Consider the following 22015-nt stretch of genomic DNA (forward strand, 5'->3'; position numbering starts at 1 on the left):
TGCAAGTACCAATAATCAGCTCCAACACACAGGATAGCAGCCTAGGATTATAAAAACAAAACAAGCAATAGGACTTGGAAAAGTTTATTTTTTCCCCATTTTGTGCGCAACGGTAATTCAGAAGTTCTTTAACAACATTAATCTAAATGAAACAAGGAAGCAGCAGCTTGTTAAACACAGAAAGAAATGTTGCCCTATTCACCAAAAGCAGAGTGCATGAGGAATAAAGCTCACTGTCCCTCCTCCAACATGTTGTTAGACCGTATAAAAAAAAAGCTGGGATGCCTATGTTATAGAGTGACGCTAGAAGTTGTTACTCAAAATTGCTTTTACTTCCAAAACAAGCAGCCTAAACAGTCTTAATAGAAAGTGACTAAGCGGAGTAATATCTATTAATAGCATTAAGCTTTAAGAAGCCTGGTTCTGGCAGTAGGAATAATCCTGTGCTATAGTCATGAGTTTTAAAAATACACATTTTTCTTACAGGGTGTACTACTGGAAGCATACCTTAAGACATACAGATCAGAATGACTCACATGATGATCTTTATGTGATGAAGAAGGGAGGGAAAGAGTTGCTTTTGCGCCCATTAAGCTTAGTAAGCAGGGAAAAATAGTCTCAGATCCCCTTGAATAGGGATGAAATGTATTTCTGGAACATAGGCACCAGAGCCAAACCTTTGATCTGTCTTAATCCATTCAGGACTAGTCCCTTACATTCAGAGTTTCTAGAATAAAATTACTAGTCAATAGAGTAAGACACACGGAACAGACTATGTGTAAAAGTACAACACAAAAAGCATTCTAGCAGAAGTCACGAAATAGTATAAATTTGCAGTTAATACTTTCCCCTCACAATATGTAGCAGAACTAATTTTGTATAATTTACTCTCATTAGAACTCTACTGTAAATTGTGTTTCAGAGAGGAAAACTGGTAAGAATTCTTTTGGTATATAGATTTGAAAAATAATTTTACTTCAACATTAATTCTCACCTCTTGCTGGTTAATGGTTGTGGGCTTTTTAAAAATACACAAGTAGATTACATCTCTAGAATTTTATATTTCTTTATTCACGCCCTTGGAGGGACAAGGCTATATTTCATGAATCACCAGAATATATAAAGTGTTTTTTTCATTGCTTTTAACATGAAATTGCTCTTAAATTATTTTATACCCGTTTCTGTTTATGAAGGTCATCTTGTGCTATTGTTAGGCTGAAAACATATCTTTTAAATTTCAGTAAGAGCAATAAAGTAGGTTTTAACCATTAAGGTGCTTTTACATTTCACTAATTCTGTTACTGGTTTACGTGCATATTTTTTCTTTGTGGAAAGTAAAAACCTCTAGTTGAAATGGAAAATGGTAGACAGTTACAGTGGCAATAAAAGAATTCACTTACATAAAAATGTTTACCAGATAGAAAAAAATAAATAAGACAAAGCACTTGGAAAAGTCCACTGAAAGCAGGCACAAGCATCATTTGTAGCCATTTGGACTAGATTTATTAATGGAGAGGCCCTAACTAAAAAGTTTGCTCTCTTAAGAGACCAAGCAAACTATATGCATATGGATATCAAGTTACATATAATGTACTTTGTGCGATGTGTCCTTTCGGAGTTATTACAAGTAGTCTGAGAAAAGTTCAGTCTGTGTCCCGAACTCTGCGGCAAATCTCCTCTGTGAATTCCGAACACTTGGCACTACCTCCCAAGTCTTTTGTCAAGACCTGAAAGAAAGAAAAAACATCATGACTAAAATGTTTTATAGGGCTAGTCTTGTCACTGAACAGTTCTATATGTTGTTCTTGTATGTTGTGTATGGATACTAAACAGGGGTGAGGAGTACATCAAGTTTGAGGTTTTTCTGCATCCCATGTAGCTTTCATTAATAAGGACTATGCAGACCCAAACAGGTAGAGAAAACTTGACTATGAACATCAAGTACTATATTACCAGATTAACGTGATTTTATCTTAACTACAGGAAGAAAGTCCCTTGGCCTCATAACGGTGTAATTAACCGTTAAGTATTTAAATTTTCAGTAAGAAGTTTGTCCTTTGAAGTAAAATTCATATATGAAGACTCAGCACAAAGTAATTCAGTAAGGTTTTTGGGGTTTGTTTGTGTTTTGTTTTTTTTTTTTTTTAAAGCAAACCCACACAGAAAAAGCACACATAGCTCTTAATGTTGCATGTTAACAGTTCTTTACGTTTGCTTAGTTTAGTTAAGAGATGGAAAAATGCAGAGTTAAAAGAAACTTTTTCATCAAGTACAACTCCTGTGTGGCAGCATGAAGATAGTAAAATAAAAAAAAATGTGGGCAACATTGCTTGCCCAACCTAGCTAGATTAAAGCAGTCTAGGAGATAATTTAAAATCTTTAGTTTTCCCCTTACATGACACACAGAGAGATCTTAGTTAAATGGCAGGGGAAGGGAGGAAAGGGAGAAAGAGCAAGACAGGCAATCAAGGTTACCATTTTAGGATCTTGTCATTTTAACTGCATTATGCTATTTTCAATTAAAAAAGATTCTCTCCATTATAAGCATATAATCATAACATTGTAAGTAACTAGTAAACAAGTAGCCATGTCACAAAACTTGCACTATGTTATCTTCCATAGAATTACTGACCTGCAGGCGGAGGATTTCATTTCCAGAGCAGTAAATGGAAACTGTACAGGAGCACCTCTTTATTCAGTTGTAAGTTTAGATTTTTTTTTTTTTAACTGGCTCCTACACACAGTAAGATAGCTGCAAACAGACCACTTATGAAATGATGACAGGTTTTTGTTTAAGCATGCTTGTTACTTTTAATTACAAAGCAGCTTCTTATGCTCCTGCCCAAGATAACTGAACAAGCATAGTTAATCCTCTTTAACTGCAATCTTTGGTATCTTTCCAGCTATGTTTTGATGAGTGAACCAATAACATTAAGAGCACAAATTCAAGTCAGGTTTCAGAACATAAGCCTCCCCAGAATATCCCATTTGTGTCTCAAATCTGGAGACACTTACTCCCAAAGGGAAATCACATACAATCTTAAGGAAAAAAGTAAATACTGGATAAAAACTGTTCTTTTGTAGTCCAAAAGGAGTGAAAACAGTTAGAAGGTAAGAAAATATAATTGACCTGAAGAAATAGGAGCGTAAGTATTACAGTCAGGACTGAAATGCTATAAATGAAGTGAATGATTAAGCCCGTGAAAGGCAAATGAGCATCCTTCACTTCAGGATCCAGATATATGCTTTGTATGCATTATAAACTTCAGAAGTGAAATACCACTAGTTACTTAAACCTCTAATCCCCTTCATGAAAAGCAAACATCCAGTTTTAGCTTTTAGAGTTAACAAGGCTATGGAAACATAAAATGAGCGTTACTGAGACACAAGGAATGCTACAGCCTGTCCTTATTACTGAGCTGGGCAGATTTTATACCACCAAAGATAATATAATTACTATCAGAGAAGGATAGCGGCACTGCTCATGCGGCAGGCATCCACTGTTCTGGTGTTAATGTTCTAAATTAATTTTTGCTGTGATAGAATATGATTTTAATTCTCACTGCATATATTTGCACACCCTCATATTACCTTTCCATCTTTAATTGTATCAAAGCAAGCTGTCTCAATTTTTGTGGCATGTTTGTGTAGTCCCATGTGACGTAACATCATGACAGCACTCAGAAGAAGGGCAGTTGGATTTGCCAAGTCTTTTCCTGCAATGTCTGGTGCCGTTCCATGAACCTAGAAATAAAGGTGAACCTACTGGTTATGATGTCAATATGCTGATTAAAATGTCCTAGGCAATTCAAGTGTATACAAGCAACCTGAAACACAGTCATCATGCACAAGCGTGTTAGAAACAGGCCTTACTTCACTGTGATACAGTTAGTGGAAAGGAGATAGGAAAGACCAGAACAATTCAGTTCAAAGACATCAGAAAGGGGGAACCTAGTATCTCCCAATTGTGCCCCTCAAATTCTATTTCACAGAGGGCATTTATCTTATGAAAAAGAGGGAAAACAAAGTGTCAGTAAAAGGACATGCAAAAAACTACGTGTAATACATACTTTAACTACTCTCTCTGGGTAAAGCTTCAGTGCCTCACAGTAAAATATAGTTTTATGGAGAACTTAGTTTAATGTCACGATAAAGTTTTAGATTCTCAAGCTGAGACAAAGTAGTTATTACTAATCTATTGTGCTTAAGGCGGCTTACCGACTCAAAAATTGCAACTCCATTAGCACCAATATTTCCACTTGGTGTTACTCCAAGACCCCCAATCAGTCCAGCACACAAGTCACTGGAAAAAAAAAAAACAACAGAAAAACCCACATGTTTTTCCATATGCAGTTGCCTCTCTGCAAGGTATCAAAATATCTTTGTTTCTCATTTTATTGCAACAATAACTTATTTTATGCACCCACACAGTCTGAGAATAATATTGGGAAAGAACAGATGCTGTTAGCCACTTTTACTCCATTGGAACGTTTGAAAATTTGTAGAACAACTAGCAGGAGACAATTTAATAAAGAAAATTTAAAAGGAAATTCCAAATACCAGAATAAAGTTGATTAAGACACAGGCACAACAAAAGGTACTCAAAGCACAGAATACATGTAGAAGTCTCAAAAACTAGCAAAAATGGTAATGTACAGTTCCCTGTCACTATCCAGAAGTCTTATTTCCTCTGAAGAGACCACAGAACTACTTTTATATGTAAAGTCCTTCTAAAAACATGGAAGAATTTTGGTCAGGTAGATGAATTACTAGCAGTTTTAAAGTTTATTACAAGTAGCTTAAGCAACATGTTCCAGCTGACACCAGTCTAGCTTTCCCCCTCTCTTTACTGAGCAGCCCCTAAGTCACAAGTCTGACATTAGCAGATCATCAGACATAAGCAATCTGTATTTGGTTTCTTCCCAAATTAACACGGGGAAGGACAAACCAACTATGCCTATAGTCATCATACTGCACCCACTAACAAGCAGAAAAGTTTGGATGACCTTGCAGAACAGTATTTTAAGCTAAAATAAACCAATTTGCTTTAGTTGTATAGAGTTTGGGGGAAAAAACTGATACGTTTGTCTACATTTGACACTGTAGGTATTTAATGCTTCAAGAGATTTCTTTCTGTACCTGTTTAGTCCAAGAAACCTGTTTGGCATTATGTTCATGCTTTAAAAAAGCACTGTGGGTGAGTCTTTCCCCAGTGACAAAATTGCCCTTCTTCAAGAACAGATCAAATTTATTGAAAATTTTTAGAACCATGATATTTTTTATGGAATTTCTATGAGAACTTTAAAATTGGTGATAAGGAACTAGGTAAAGTGAGTCGAAATAGTACTGATGATGGGACTCATCTGATTTGATCTCTCTTAGTTAACAGCATAACAGCCGAGGTGAGGGCCCTATGGACTCCTCTACCAATTCTTAAAGCAAGAAACATTAGTTGGAGTCTGATTTTTCTTAGAGGTGACAGACAGCCTTATCATAGAGAAAGAGAGCAATTTTAAGAGACACTCAACAAGCATTTCTTCTTATACATAAGTTACCTTTACATTTATCAATCTGTTTAAAACCAGGAGATGGATTCTAAGATGTAAATTGTTGTTGAACTTTTAAACAGATTCTGATTCAGGCTATTTTCTCAAGCTCTCCTTAGAGGTGCAAGGAGAAGCAATGTTATGGTATACACTTAAAAGTTCAGGTTAAGATACTTAATTTTACACACAGTATTTAATTGAATTTACACTCTACCTAAACATTTTACAGAATGAAAAATGTGTGCTAATGGATTTTGCCTTCCAAGACATCAAGTATTTCTTGTATTGTTATTCAAATATGAAATTTAGTTTGAAGATAAGGAAAAAATACAACACAAAACAAGGGGTGGTAGGATATTAAAGGCCACTCATTTCATTCTTCAGTGACTATCCAGAATCAGTTAACTGTATGGCTAGCTTGCTGTAAACACCATGGTCCCACACTGATCTTATACAATCTATTTTAGTGTTTAAGATTAGAGAGTTTTTCCCCAATATCTAACTAAGTATTCTTTATTACAATTTAAGCCATTAAATTCTTCACACATTTGGAGAAATTTCTCTCTGCCCCATCTGAACAATACTCATAGCCTCCATAAGCAGAAACTTCTTTATTAAATAAGAAACACATTCTCATCATATAGCCCCTCCTAACAATATTAATAACTGAAGTGTAATAATACCATCCTTTCTCCCCATTTAAACGGGATTTATAAACTTTTAAACTCTGTACACATAAAATCATCACCCATCTGACTAGCATAACACCTGAATAACTGTCTGGAAAGTAACAGTATTCTACATGCTTGGTTAATTTTAATTAAATTCTCCGTACCTGAGGATGTCACCATACAAGTTCGGCATAACAAGCACATCAAATTGTGATGGATCTTGAACCATCTACAAAGAAGTATATTTTCATTAAGGTTAAGAATTTAAACTAAAAAATAACCACAATTAAAACATATAAATACTCACATTCAGACACACAGTATCCAGATACATTTCATTAAATTTAATATCTTTACAGTTTTCTGCTGCCTCCCTGCATTTTCTCAAGAAAAGCCCATCAGACATTCTCCTACAAGTAAATAAGCAAGAGAATACTGCAGTTATTGTAAGCAAGCAATACTGAAGATAAAGAAAACTGCAGGTAACACAGGACTAAATAAAAATATTAGAGTGCAGAAACTTGATTTGTGACTAATTATCCCTTATGGTAAATATAAATAATATTTTAAATATATTACAGAGAAGGTATGCCTTTTAAATTTCCTCCTAAAATATTTTTGTATCGCTAGTTTAACATAATGTACTAGTTTAGCATAATGTACATTAATTCTCAGAATGATTCATATTCATTTACTAAAGACAATGAGTGTGTAAAGGTGGTGTCACATATTATCACACATTATGACTTGGTTCAGTACAAAGTGGCTTAGAAACTGTAAAAGACACTAGCCATTTTCATCCTCAGTTTTTAAATTAATTTTCCTAGTTTAAGACTATTTTTAAAATAAGAGCTTTGCAAGGGACGTCACAGGATTACTACAAATTTACTAATAAAAACATTAGTATGTAATTATTACAGCTGTGTCAAAACTGGCTCAGTATTGCCCATTTTACTTAGGAGGCTTTTACTTACTTATTTTCCATTTTACTTACTCCCAGTAGCATCAACAGAAGTTTCACATTTGAGGAAGATAAAGTTATTTATAATTGAATGCATGTTACTATTTGTTGTTCTTCTCAAAAAGAAGTGTCAACATACATAATATTTGCCTTGTGCACAGCAGTAACGTGGCTTCTCTGATTATTTCTGGCATACTCAAAAGCAAATTCTGCAATACGCTTGCTAGCTTCTTCTGTGATTAGCTTGATACTTTGCACAACACCTTCAACAATCTGAAAGACAGTAGTTGTGTTGATAGTAAAAATGTAAGCTCATTTTTCAAGTCACTAATACAGATGTTTGGAACGAACTAGTAGAATTCTGAACGAGGCGGTTTCAACAATTCGTTTCACAATAAAATAACTTTTTTAGAGGTAGCAAACTTAAACACCACCCAACCTCTTAGTATTAGGCCACTGAGATGGGCAAAGTTACCATTCATGAAACAGAGGAAACAGAGTGCCAGAAGCACAACACTGCCAGCAACATACCACATGCTCAATTCCACTGTATTCGCCTTCCGTGTTCTCTCGAATTGTGACAATGTTCACGTCTGTATATGGGGTTTTGTACCCTTCAATTGAGACACAGGGACGTACATTTGCGTAAAGGTCAAAGGTTTTACGCAGAAGCAGATTCATTGATGGGTGCCCTGCAGCAATTGGGGTCTTTAAAGGCCCTGAGGAAAAAAAAAAATACAAGAATGAACAAGGAGATAAACCCCTCCATGAATTTCAGGGTTGAAACTCCAGGGAAAGTGGTACTTCTATAGGGAATCTCCAAATTCCTATTTAACCCTTACGCTGAAATGCCACAGGAATTCTCTGTGCTATAGCACTACTCAGTGACGTTAGTGAGCTGTTTAAAGGCCAAATTGCAACCCTTACGTGGAATAGGAGTTTTTACAAGAGGTTTTCATTTCCACCTAAAAAGATACTATTCATTAGGAACATAGTTATTGCATACTATTGTGTATCAACTGCATTAGAAATGCATTCTGCATAGAGTCCAAAGGTTGGTATGTTGCAATACCCGCCTTTAACATATTTCTTAAAAGATCTATAACATTTATGAAATGAAATACTTTTAAGATTACAGAAGATTACCTGACAGGCTGTCTCCTATAATTAGCCATTTTATTGTGCTACAGATGAAGGACTTTGGCTTTAAACCAGATTCATGATAAACACAACAGTATTTAATATCTGCATTAACCCCCGAAGTACCTTTTAATCCCATTTTGTTCTTATCCATGGATTCTTTGGCATCTGGAGGTATCATCCACTTCCCTCCTGGTCCTTGGATAGCTGTAACATTCCTCTCTTCCCACTGAATAGGAGCCTAAACACATTTACTCTATGTTATCTTAAATATCATGACTTTTGCTTTAAGTTTTAACTTCTCTTTCACAAAAACGTGCACAAGGAATTTTGTCCAGGCCTTCCTAAACAATTTTTCTCTGAGAGTAAGCGAGATGTTTGAACTCAAAAGTAAACAATTTTTTTTTAAATGGGATTAAGTGAAAATGAAACAGTCTGAGCAATGTATCATCATAAATTTGTATACCATGATATCTCCCCTAGGTGTCATATATACAGAAATGGTGAGAATTGCAATATACATGCTATTTCTTTCAAGCTCTTAGAGCTGTTAAGAGTTCTTATATATGAGACAAGACATTTGAAAACTGAATTCATTGAGAACTCATCATGCATACTGCCTGGAAGACAGTACATAACATAGATATATATCCATTATCTAACTGAAAATCTGAAAGTGTTCCACAATGCTTTCTGAATTTGCATTCACCACAGGAATCTCCTAAGTGGAGACAGGCTGCCGCCCATTCATTTCATCAGGAAAAGATACAAGGGCTTTCGTAAGCAAACAGAACCAATCTAAGCATAACATACGAGAGAATCCCCTTTCAAACCAACAAATCTGATTAAATATTGCAAACATGCACTCACACACAAACTTAGGTTTTATTCCTCCACACCTCATGCTTGACTCCCTGGAAATAACCAAAACTATTACAAGGTTTTCATAGATAATTAAAAAGAACTTCGCTTTTTCCAAATCTAAATCAGATAGCTGTCAAAGAAAGGGAATATGCCTTGGTGCTGTTTATGGAACAATTTAAAAGGCATCTTCCCTGAAGAGCTGTATTTCCTTTCAAGGAAACTCGACAAATTCTGGTGAAGTTCCTCAGATAGGTGGTAAAACATCTTGGATACTCTCAGTTTATACAGCACTTAAGTGAACGTGTTTGGCAGCGCAGCAGTTTGATTTCTAAGAATAAGCTAGTCCTCTCACGTACACTTTCATCTGCACTGGAAGTCACAGTGAATGAAAGAACATGCTCTATCGGTTGCTCAGGATGGCTACATCAACAAGATGATTTCACACGATATACTGAGATCATATTTCCAAAAATTAAACACAGCATTTGCTCTCAACTCTCTACACCTCTGCCAGCTAACAGTTTCAAGATACCACAATCCTATCTTTTACTAGCTGAAGCATCAGACTCTATCGTCAGGAAGTTTTAATAGCTGAAAGGTAACTTGATCTTTTGGAAGTTAAAGAGAAAACCTTTTTAATATGCCTAGTTAATACTTGTTGTTGTAGTGAAACTTACAATGCTTACAGTAAGACAAATATGACTTACTTTGGCAGCATCAAAAATCTTCATGACAGCAGCAGATATCTCAGGTCCTATGCCATCTCCTGGGATTAAAGTTACTGTTTGTACCTAGGCAAAGAAATATCAGTAGTACAACAAATGAATACTTGTTTTCTACATAGAAAACATTTTCATGTGTTGTAGGAACCAAATAACTACTAGAAAAGAAGTTTCAGTTACCAAACATTCACTATGAATAGCAGTACTGGACAGAAGCGAGAATGACCACTTTGCTTGCAAAGGGAGCGTGCAAAGGTTTTAAGAAAATTGTTTAAAAATCTGCCTACTATCTATTCTTATTTCAAAACACAGAGGTTTAACCTGAAAGGCAGGTTCCTGCTCAGTACTCCTTGAAATGAATGCTTTCTTCTTGAAATTTAGAGAGGAAATATTACCACTTACTTATTGCTCTTACCCATATGTCTCCAATATTATCAGTGCGCTGCATAATACTGACACATGCTGTAAAAGATCAAGTTTATGAAAAGCTACAATTACCTTAAAAAAAAACCAACTCATGCATATGTGAACGTCTCAAGTGACTTCCTAAAAATCTCAGACCCATTTTTAATAATACCAAGTTATTTTCCACCCATAATGCTTTCAGTCTTGTTTCCTGTATCATCATCAAGCAGATGAAATAAATTGCACAGCCCAGGCTCACTAACAGGAGAAGAAAGTACTCTGCTTTGATAAAAAAAAACATATGATCACTATTCTAATCGTACATGCCCTAGCTCTTTTTGTTTTATTTAAAGATTTCCAACAGTTTTATAAGGGTTCATTATTACCTACAAATAAGGCAGCTCACATACGCCATTATTTGCCAAACCCCAAGTAGAATCAACTCACAAGACGTGTTTCCATACTTCTCCACACAAAATATTCAGAATTTCAATATATATTGACCGATTTTTTAACTAATTTTGAGCCAAAAAATTTCACTGTGCACAACAAAAGGAGCAGAGCTTCAGATAAAAGACCACTGCTGTTGAGCAAGCACATAACTGATGGAATGCCTGTCTTGCGTTGTTGCTTCACAGCACAGCAGGACTCCACCTGAGCCAGAACTTTCATTTGAAACAGTAACGAGGTATGAACAGAACCGGAGGTGCCTCACCTTCTAAATCTTTTTATACTGTGTAAGATATGAGTGACCCTCCAGTTTCTTTGCTGGCTGTTCTACAAAACTTACAATTAAAAGCCACAGTTCCTCTTTAAAATTAAGTCCTGCCTAAGGGTGCATGCAGTGGTGCTGAGCCCTGCTTCTGCCTGAGGAGTTTTCAAGGCCACCTTCACTGAAAAAAAAAGGCCTGCAGGCACTTCAAACAGATACACATGAAGAAGGTAAAACATGTACATGGAAATACACAATCAGTTGTCTAAAAAGACTTTAAAGAGGGCCTTGAAAAGGCAGAACTTTAGATGCAAGGTATTCTCAAAGCAGCAAAGTAAATGTAGTGCTTGGAGGAAAGTCTGCAAAATAAAGAAAATGAGAAGCTTCTCAACAATCTTTCTACTTTGCCCAATATTTGCCCTTTTCCACATAAGTTTCAGAAGTCTGGCTTATGTCCGTATTTTGTGAGAAGTTTTCATGCCACTTCTATTTTTTGCTAGAGCCTTCTGTATTATCACTTTAATATGCAATTGTCAAAGACAGTAATTAACCAATATAAATCCAGCATGGCACTAAGAGCATATATGTTCACTGATTTAGGCCTTATTTTTTGAGAATGTAAAAATAACAACAGCAATCTTATGAAAGCAAATTTCTGAACCCCTTTCTTGAGAAACTTCTTAAAAGAAAAAAATGGTACTATTATACTCACAGCACTACCAAAACTTCTGGTCACCTGTTTTTGGTTTTTGAAAGCACCTAGCAATCGAGAAACCTGCAAGAATATAAAACAAAAAGATGGTATTATTTTTTAAAAGTTAACAATATTGCAGCAAATCTGCATTTTAAAATCATATTGCTTAAAATTTCCTATTTCAAACTAGTATCAAAATCCAAATGAAACAAGAGCAACTAACACTTTGCCAAGCTGCTCTCTAACATTCTGTGCACTAACACCTCATGCGGGTATTCTTAGCACACGGTAAACCCAGGACAGCCGTGCTTTGCAGTGTGCCATACTCTCCTATCTTGCCTGGGGTGAGGGGAAGTTACTGCACAATAACCTGAGTCCTTGCATACCACACATTTGAAATAAGGTTGCAGGAACTCTAACTAAGCAATGATACGCTAAGGATTAAGATTCATGGAAAGCAAAGTGATAAACGCTTTTACTAACAGTTGGGTGGACATTCTTTACACATTTTAGGTGGTTTCCAAAACCACTTTGCATTAGTGTACTTCCATTCAAACTGTGAAGTTTGTTCTTCCACCTTTTACATCTCTATGTTTTGTACTGTTGCCTTCTGTGTGCCTGACAGTCTTTAAAAAGCATAAATTAAATGCACATTAAAGACAAAATTCACCATAGCAACGAGTCTACACAGCATAATCAAAGAATGACACTTTCTTAACATCTGAATATTCTAAACTGGCATTAAGCTTCAGAACTGGGATAATATGTCAGCTTGCGCTCCTGCCTAGCTAAGCACCACAGACAACATCTCCAATTGTACCACTATCAATACTTAACTGCAGAAAAATCACTGCCTCCTGGTCTCACCCTCCTCTCCAGGATTTTTCATGCCTCTGTGGCTTAGGGATCAGAAGACTTACACTATTTCAATTCTACCATACTCATGTATGTAGTCTGTCCGCAGCTATCAGGCTAGATAGGAATGTATTTGACATTTTGTATTCCTCTCCTGTCCAATCTGTTATCTCCTGTCTTTACTGACACATATGCCTAAATGTAGCTGTATGGCAAAAGGGACAAACTACATTTGCGCCAATAGAAACAACTAGAAACAATATAATTCTCATGTATGTTGTAATGAATGCCGTGGGAGAAGTAATTTAAGCTAGAGTTTATTTTTACTTGTAACCCAACAAGAGATGCACAAGGTCATTGCAACAGGTAAGCAGTGTTTACCAAAGGAAGCCATACATTTGAGGCAGCAGTTGGAGCAGTTAATGAAAACGTGAAGCTGACTACACAAGTGTAAGTGCCCTCATACAGTTCCTGCACACAGTCAGGATTCACATCCCTGAGTAGCCCTGGAAAGGGAACAGTTGTTGGTCTTGCCAGAAATCATGGCCTGGCACATTATACTTCAGTTCAGCATCTGTAACACCAGCAGAGGATCAGGCTAAACAAAAGTGATCCATTCTGACCTTAAAGTCACGTGTCGTGATTAACTCTTGACAGTTCTTCCGTATTTGCGTAGGTATGTGAAGGGAAGGAATATGAAGGCTCGATGACTTAGCCCCCAACAGGCTGTTATTTAACGGCGCAAAAGAAATTTCATTTACTCCAGGCAAAAAGCAGCAGCGTCTCTGTGACAGCCCGGGGAATAACAGCTGCGTTTCAGCAGGTTCAGAGCCAGCAAATCCCACAGGGCAGGCAGGGGGCCAGAAAGCCATCGGACAAACCCCACTCAATTTCTTCCGCGGGAAGACGCGGCAATGACCGGGATCGCGGGCTCCTTTCAGGAACGCCGTTTTGAGCCGTTACGGTCCGCAAGCAGCGCCCGCTGAGCGCCGCCCGGGGGGCGCATCCGCCCGCCCGCCCGCGGCCCGGTCTCCTCCGCGGCCCGACTGCGGCGAGGCGCTCGCCACCGCGGTCACCTCCACGGCGCCACCGCGCCGCCAGGCCGCCGCCCAGAGGGACGGGCAGCAGCGGCCCTTGGGGTAGCGGCCCGGCCCACACCCTTCCTGCCGCCCCCAGGGTCCGCCCCGAGGAGATGAGAGCGGGGAGAGCCCGCCACCGCCGGACCGCTATTGGGCCGCGAGCCCCGCCACCCTGCAGGGCCCGGCGGCACCGCGACCTTGCGGGCGGGCAGCCCACGCGGTGGCATCGCCTCGGGCGTCACCGAGCCGCCGCCGCCGCCAAGGTCACTCGCGCGCCCCGGGCGGCCGCCCGCCCCAAGGCGGCGCGGGGAAGGGGCTTGTCCCCTCTCGCTTACCGTAGGCATCCACGCGGCCGCAGCCATGATGCTCCCAGGCACCGCAGCCCGCTGAGGCCCGAGAACACCCGCGCTCGCCGCGAGACCGGAACCGGCGCGCGGAGAGCAGCGCGCCCCGCCCCCGCGGCCGTAAGGCCCCGCCCCGCCCCGGGGAGCCTGCGGCAGCGCCGCGCTGAGGGGGAGGCGGAGACCCCACAGCTCCCGCCCGCCATTACCGCGGGCGGAGCCTCCTCCCTCATCCTGCCCCCGCGAGCAGGGATGCCCCTGTCCCTCTGCGCCCCACCGCTGCGTGGCGGGAAACATCCCCCCCTTCCTCGTCTGGCTGTCCGCGGAGGGGGTGCGCTCGCTCCCGCCCCTCGCTGAGGTACCGCGGGCAGCGTCCGCCAGCTGCGCCCGCCAGCTGCGCGTCACCGGCCCGGCCAGAACCGCCGCCCTCCCGCCTGGCTGCCCCCGGCGGCCTGGCCGAGATGCTGCCGGAGAGCCATGGCCCTGGGCGGGGCGGGAGGTGCTGGGGCGGACACAGCCCGGTGCCGCCGGAGGACGCGGGAAGCCCCGGCAGTGGTGTCTGAGGAGGTACCGCTATGGCATCTGTGTGGCGACAAACAAAAGCAGCTTTGCAAGCGGCCTCCAGTTTTGAAGCATTTGATACTCTTATAAAATCTCAGCTTCTAGAAGAGGTTCGTTTACAAGAAAAAAATAGTCATTAACCGAGGAGAGTGTCCGCAGAGAAAAAAAACATGTGCTTTAAAGTGTCAAAAACCAAAGCTGTTGAAATAGAGGCAGATTAAAATTTGTATTTGCCTTAATTTTTGAGGTACTTGTCTCACTATTTTTAAAAACGTTGATGGTCTTGTGTGTCAGTTTAGGAGTCGGCTGTGGGAGGCCCCAAGCTGTGGAGCGTCCCTTCCTGAGCAGCATATAGCAAGGGAGACAACACTGCAGTTACAATAATAAATAAGAATTGAGACAGCTATCTTAAATTCCCACCTAAAGCAATTAAGAAATGCTTTTTCTTCTCTATGCTTATGGGCAGTGATGTAGCTTGGGATGTTCTTGAGAGTAAAGCGCCAAGCTCGAACTAAGGCAGTTTGAGCTCAGACCTCTGGGAATAATGGCTTCATCTGACTCAAGAGATTTTCTACCTTTGAAATGGTGATAACACTTCCCTTTCCTGTATGATCTGCTTAGACAAAATGATGCAGATATGATATGATAGGCTCTGCTGTCTTAGTGTTGCCATTGCTTGCGATTGTGTTCGGTCCATTTATGTCAATTTTTGTTGTCAATTAAAGCAATTATAGGAATAAATAAGACTCTCAGCTTTGATATGAGATCAATACTGAATTTCTAAACTCAGTGGCTGCAATGAGGGATATAAAATATGAGTTTAATATATCTTTAAAGTTTAAACTCAAAAGACAATTTAAAACTAAAACTACCTTTCGTTTCTCACGCTTCTTTAGCAACATAAGGGTTTGGGTTCTGTCTCAGTATAATTTTGTGCCAGTTTTTGGGGATAGAGTTATCAGATTACTTGCAGCCTTTCCATTTACTTACCTCTGCCCTGTATGTGCTTGAAAACTAAGACTGTGTGTTCAGTTTGCTCTTGTCTTGAAAGTGTGAGTAGGAATTCTCCAAAATGACATTTGACAATATGCAGCTTTAGTGGCCCCTATTTTCTGGGGGTAACTTGCCTTTTTTTTTTTTTTTTCCCCAGGACAGGGCACCAGAGGATACTCACAATTTTTCCCGTGTTGAAACAGCCTGTGACTTGCGGAATCAAAACTCCAAAGCCTGAAAGGTTTTAGAGTAGGTATGTTTATTCAGCGCTGAGACGCATGGGGGATCATTCCTCCAAACATGCATACCTGAAGTGACAGGTCGCTCCATATTTATACAATGAAACAATGAATATTTAACTAATGCCTATACATATTCATTACCTGAACCCGCCTACTCCCGCTCTGTATGGTAATTAGCTTATCAGTTCTTTGCGCTTGCGCAGATTCTTCCAAAAATTGTGGGCAAGGGTCTTTGGGAGGAAGGCCGTAGGTCCTCCTCATGGTGTACTTTTCACCCTTTGCCTGGAATGTGATGATCCTGCAAGCTTGCAGTGCTCTTATCAGTCTGAGCTAATTGCTAACCATTTGTTTTCCTTAAGCAAAGAGATTTATGGATGTATTTGTAACGGATGCCATCCTGTTTTAGAATTCTTGTTCCCTACAATCGATCCCTTGAGAGAGACAGAGAGAGCCCCCCCCTCCCCTTCCGTTCGGGAAAGAAAAACTGGTTTCCTTTTCCATTAATTTATGTGATTACGTGACTATATTCTATGACTACCCATAAGAGATATATATAAGACATATAGTTATAATTAGCTTATTGTCCCTAGTTCTATATGGTCCCCTACATCACCTGTGTGTATGTTTTATTTTATTTTTTATAATGCTTTGCATTGAGAATAGTCTCTCAGATGTCGTCTGTAACGGCAAATGTGCAGAATTCTCTTGATACTGATTTTCTTTTGGTAACTATTAATGTTTTTTCATTTTAGTCTTTAAAATCCAAATTGGCTCTGCAGGTATTTGTTGTGAATGTTTCTGTAAAATAATTTTTTTGGTTGAAAGCTTGATCATATTTTGCACATATTGGCTCTTCTGTTGTGCTGTCTTTACTTGCCACAGTTTGTGTCCTATTCTCTGCTGCTTTTCTCCCCTTTTGTAAACTGAGGCTTGATCCCATCTCAAACTGACCTATGATGTTTTGAGGACATACTAGCTGATTTTTTTAATGTTTTTACTGTACTGCTTCCCATGAGATGTATACACCTGCTCTACTCCTTTGTATTTGTTGTTTTGTTTGCCATGATGCTTACCAAAGGACTCCTTAAATGTTGATTATGTTGCTATAGTACACTGATCACTATATTCATGTTTTCATGTGTTTTCTGACTGTATTTGCATGTACTTTCTGGGTTTACACTTCAACTGTAAATTGAGGGGAGGGGAGAAATTGGGGAGAAATTCTTTTTTACATAAATTTTCAACAGCTATTGCTGTTCTGATTTGTGTCTCATAGGTGCTACCATAATAGTAACCATCAGTAGTTATTTTGCCTAGAAAAAAGATGCCTATGTAGGGATAGCAGTAGCTTCTTTCCCCTAGTGAGCACTGTATCAAGAGCCTCTGTGAGTAAATCCATTACATTACATTTAGTCTGCTTAGGAAACCATTATTCATTTTTTATTAGTTTGTCCCTGAGGCAAAGCATTGTCTTGTGTAAAGCATCTTTTAAAAAAAATAATTTTTACTTGATTTATTATGGATAAATTAGGCTTAATGAAATGCAGTCAGAAACCTCCATCTTCTAAGATAGTGTATTTTATTAAGCTAGATAGATAAGATCATAAAACCAACAAATTTGGCACAAGGTTTTCCTTTCTGTTTTCTTTAGCATTAAAAACTCTACAGAAAGTTCCCGCTCACTGTAACAAGTGCAATTTAGTCAGATAACATCTTTCATCGGTTTGAGGGCCATGAGTTTTGCATCTTTCTCAGGTTCTGTTTATTCATTCATAAGACAGGGCTCAGTCCCATGAAGTGTTCTCTTATAGGCCAGCACTTCCAGACAAATTTACTGGGGTCTAAGCATCCTCCTGTCTGTCATGTGTTGGAAAAGCAACTTTTCTATCTGCTGCAGTAGCATCCAGCTGTCATTTTCAGTTATTTTAGGGTTTCTGTTTTGTACAGTTAATTTTTTATTTATACTTTGCAATAACTATAAGAGGCAAGGTATGACGGTGTACCACATTACAGTGGTAATGTTTTGTAGCTCTGTAGCATTTTTATTTAAGGAACTCACAAGCATTTTAATTATTTTAGCTCCACAGAACTTACTGTAGGTGAACATTATTATTCCTCGTTTACCTGTGAGCAAACAGAATTGTGAATAGTGTTCAAGTAAATAAGCCCCAAAGACTCAGGGGGAATTTCCACAGCATAGGTGGATGATAGAACTTTTCCTCTGTAATCATTGCGGGTAGTGATTGTTACACTTGCAGTAGAAGGAGGCCCTAACAACTCAGAAGTAGCAACAGAACTGTTCTTTTTGCTGACACGGTGAATCTTTATGAATAGCTAATCTGCAGGGAAACATCTGTGTGGGAGAGAAATTGTTGGAGTATTTGGCATAATGGGCATGACATCTTGCAGGTTCTTTTTTCCCCAATTATAAGTTGTAGCAAACCAGCTTGAGCTGTGAAGGCAGTAGATAGGCAACTTAATTGTTAAAACTCTGTGTGGATCCTCTTCTTAACAGGTAAAGTGATCTCTGTTCATAGTAGCTTGATCTTCCTTTGATGAGGAATAAGAGCTTTCATACTTAAGCCACAGCCAAATTCTCACTGCATAATTTACAGAGGCAATTTAAGGTAGTATGACCTGTCCGCTGGAGGTTATTAAACTTACACCTCTACTATGAAATCAGAGCAAAGTCACCTGGTGTAGCAGCCATGGCTAGCAACAGTTCAGAGCAGGAGAATCTCGACTGAGGCGACCATGACTTGTCCCACTCCCTGAGCTGTGGCTGTGGAAACAAGCCCCTGCAGCTGGGGTCAGACTGCAGCCTTAGGTGGGTGTTAAGCTATTGCAGCTGGCAGCTGTCTTGCTAGAAAATATTAAATCTGGTGTACATGGTTGATAGTGTATTTTCTGCTCCATTAATTAAACTTTTAAAGAAGATGAACAGTGGCTACTTAACCATGTTCCCTGGTATAATGGACAGTGTAATGGCAAGACTGTTGTATATATAGTGTCCTCCTTGCAAGTGATTGTGGGATATGTGCTATGTGTTGCTAAATAGCTTAAAATCACTTGCTTTGGCAAACAGTTTAGAGAAACTGAAATACAGTAAAGTGTGAAGGAAGGCTGGTACTGCTCTTGCTGTGCACATAGAAAAGTATTGATTTGTTGCGGTAACTTGTGCTGGGGGTAAGTATTGCTTAACACCCAATTGGCAAATAAAACTAATCTTTTTAGTTAGGTAAATATAAACAGGAGAAGTGAAAAAGAGCAAACTGGAAAATTATCTGATCTTTGATACATACAGATAGGAGTGAAAAAGTGTTTGTGCATTATACTGTCTTTAAATTTTACCCAGTCAGTATAGCAAGATAATTATGCAGTGAAACGTAGGTGCCACTATAGCATGCTTGAGAGGAGCTAGCTAGTATAGTGGAATCCTCAACAATCAGTATTTGAATCCTCTTTTTAAAAATCTGTACATTTTAATTTTATTTAATAATAAAAAGTACTGTTCAGAGTATGGAAAGAAGAATCAAAGAAACAGTTTATTTTCTGTCCACATACTCAGTGGACCATTCCCTTGGCAAGCTGAGTCTTTCTTTAAATCAAGAACTTCTAACTCTTTTAAAGCAATCAACTCTTTTTAGCCATACCAGTTTTCCTGCATAATTGACGTTAGAATAAAACCAAAGCATTTCTAATATGCAAGAGAAAAGTGGGGGAGGCCAGAGTGGGAAGCCAGGCCCAAAGGAATAAACAGGAATATGTCTGTGAACCTTAGGATCTCTACCTCTGGCCTACTTTGTAACTACTAGTAAGTCTTACCTAGTTGGTGCTTTCCATTTAGCCCTTCTGCTTTTTATTGTTATTATTTTGATTCTAAGGATAGAGACTAGCTGATATGTGTGTCATTGAGCATACAGCGGGAGCAGGCAGGCAGGAATATAAAAGCAGGTAAAAAATGAAGAAAGGAGATGTCAGTCTTTTCACTGTAAGAATACTGTTAAGTATACAGAACCACAAGATTAAAAGATATGGAGCCCAATCCACCCCTGGTGTCAATTCACTTCTGTATAATGCCATTAAAGTTAATTTGGCCATTTATATTTAATCTGATTTGCATAGACAGGCAGCTTGAATTAGGTGGCTGTGAATGGAGTGCTATTTCATGCAAATCACTTGACACTAAGTATTGGTCTGGTCTGACTGAGAACAGCTGCTAGCTCTGGCATTTCAGTAGCACCAAATCATAGATAGGAAACATGCTTAATTATATGCATAACCACTAAAGCCCTGGATGAAGCTCATTCAGAGTTGAGGACATGTAAGGACTTCCATGTTCTGTGAAAGTTCTTAATCTCAAGGGACCCTTATGGACTGTTATCTTCTGATTTAAAAAAAAAAAAAAAAGTGTGTTAAAAGAGCAATTTTAATAAATAGAATAATGTATTTTGCAGATTTGGGTTTTTTTCTTTACGTTCTGACTTGCGGAGAATCTTTTGGAACATAAAGAGAATCCAATGCCACTGTACTTTGGGGAAAAGAAAAAAATCACAGCACTGGTGGCTAGAAAAGCAGAGGTCAGTCTGGCCATGTGTTTAACTGTCTGATATTTGAATAGATGCTTGCTGCACTCTTGATTGGATGGTAGGTCATTCAGAGTTTGTATTCTCCTTACTGGTGTAGCTTCTTCCTTTTTATTTTGAAACTGTGCTGCAGTAGATTCTATTGGTAGAATCCATTTCTTTCACTGCTAAAATTCTGGTGTTTGCTTATGCTAATAAGCCTTGTCGAATACATTCTTATCCCAAGCCATTTATTTTGCATATGTGGTAATATATTCTGATTCTGTAGTTCAGGGCAGTGCTGGTTTGAAGTTAAAAAAATCTGCATTTCTTAATGTTTCAGTGTACATGAGTCATCTGTTAGAACAGTCTGCGGTTCAACACTTCATATAATGTTTTTACTACATATCCAACACACTTCACAGGATATTTTTACTACGTATACAACGCATTTACTTTCAGTATTATTGTTAAATGTTTGTTCTTGGTTGTTATATGCCAAGGTAAACTGAACTATTATCCAATACTGTTATCAAGTCAGGATCATTAGAAGCTGTAGGGAAAAAGCAGAAGGTAAACATGCTATCTTGCTGAGGAAATAGTGACCGTTGGCAGAGCTGCAGGTAAAGAGGGTAGGAATCTTACTAAATATTTATAAACCCTCTCCCGTTCCTGTGTGCACAAATGGGAAGTGAACAGTCCAAAGGAACTTACCCGTAACAGGTCTTTCCTCCCTGCTCCCAGCCTTTCTCACTTCTTCCTCCTGTTGTTATAAGAGCTTATCCTTCTGCAGGTGTTAGATAATATACTTTTGTTTGACTTTATTCATTTTGTCTGCCTGCATCTCTCTTAGGTGCTCTTTTTTTTTTCCTCCCCGGAAATATGGAATTAAGAGTTGTATTACTTCATAAAATACACTGTGAGCCCTCTAGTGGTACTTTCTACCTTTGCTTTAGGCAGTGGCAATATTTTTTTCTTTCCAGATGTGCTTGCTTGAGCCGAAGGAGTCCGATTAACGTCTATTGAACCTACTTTATTCTTCCTGATTTTTTTTTTCTTACTTATTTAATGTGAGAAGGAATACCCGCTTTCAGTGGCATACCCGGGCGTTCGGCAGCTCCGGCAGCGCACTCGCCTCCTCGGTAGGCAGGGCTGGTTACAGCCCCAGCCTGGAGACAAGCTTTTACCGTGCTGGCCCTGCGGCACCCGGTGGTGTGGGGCTGAGCCTGCACGCCGCTGGCTGTAACACCGGCAGCACGGCACAGGGCAGCTCCAGCGCCGACTGGGACGCGCTTTTATCTGGGGGGAGAGCAGCTGCAGGAGCGCTCACTGCGCTGATCCATTTTTCTAGTTCCTGGGTTCGCAGCGGGGGTGTCACAGGCCTGCGCTGCCCGGCTTTGCCGCCGGGTGGGGCAGAGCCGCTCCGGAACGTGAAGGTGCTGCCGGGCGGGAGCGCCCTCCGCTCCCCTCCCGTGCCGGCCGGAGCCCGCCAGCCAGGCACTGCCGCAGCGGAGCGGAGCGCGCCCGCGCCCTCCTGAACCGCCTACGCGGGGTTCAGGGCATGAAAAAAGCTCTGTATGCCTCTTTAAAAAGCAGCTGGAAAAGGCGGAGAACGGCATCCCTGGTTTGGGGTGACACCTGCCTGTGATTTTAACGCCTTCCTT

At 39.7% G+C, this 22015-nt stretch overlaps 2 protein-coding genes across 3 annotated transcripts in view; one reads left to right on the forward strand and one right to left on the reverse strand.

The window, feature by feature from the left end:
- Positions 1 to 68: 68 nt before the first annotated feature.
- Positions 69 to 14094, reverse strand: IDH3A (isocitrate dehydrogenase (NAD(+)) 3 catalytic subunit alpha). 2 transcript variants are annotated; one of them, XM_074880581.1, is made up of 11 exons: positions 13985 to 14094; positions 11734 to 11796; positions 9890 to 9973; positions 8445 to 8559; positions 7710 to 7897; positions 7318 to 7451; positions 6525 to 6627; positions 6382 to 6446; positions 4219 to 4303; positions 3592 to 3744; positions 69 to 1727 (listed from the first exon to the last, which is right to left on the reverse strand). In XM_074880581.1, exons 1-11 carry the CDS (start codon positions 14009 to 14011, stop codon positions 1644 to 1646), a joined length of 1101 nt encoding a protein of 366 aa, XP_074736682.1. In that variant the 5' UTR covers positions 14012 to 14094; the 3' UTR covers positions 69 to 1643. The 2 variants fall into 2 exon arrangements, with proteins under 2 accessions (XP_074736682.1, XP_074736681.1); XM_074880580.1 differs by lacking the exon at positions 13985 to 14094 and adding an exon at positions 13194 to 13680.
- A 5456-nt stretch (positions 14095 to 19550) lies between these two features.
- The window catches only part of CIB2 (calcium and integrin binding family member 2), a 50677-nt gene continuing 48212 nt past the window's right edge, over positions 19551 to 22015 (forward strand). The window contains 2 exon segments of the mRNA XM_074880587.1: positions 19551 to 19600; positions 20244 to 20370. Coding sequence (XP_074736688.1) covers positions 19551 to 19600; positions 20244 to 20370 — 177 coding nt within the window.

Source organism: Strix uralensis, chromosome 11 (assembly GCF_047716275.1).
Source record: "Strix uralensis isolate ZFMK-TIS-50842 chromosome 11, bStrUra1, whole genome shotgun sequence".
NCBI lineage: Eukaryota > Metazoa > Chordata > Aves > Strigiformes > Strigidae > Strix > Strix uralensis.

Coding starts and splice junctions, on each gene's coding strand:
- IDH3A (XM_074880580.1), bottom strand. CDS start 13,442: ATGGCTTTCTGGCCCCCTGCCTGCCCTGTGGGATTTGCTGGCTCTGAA. Junction 4,304..6,381: donor TTGTATGGTGACATCCTCAG/GTACGGAGAATT, acceptor TTTTTTTTCCAG/TGACTTGTGTGCTGGACTGA. Junction 1,728..3,591: donor ATACAATTAAAGATGGAAAG/GTAATATGAGGG, acceptor TCTTTCTTTCAG/GTCTTGACAAAAGACTTGGG.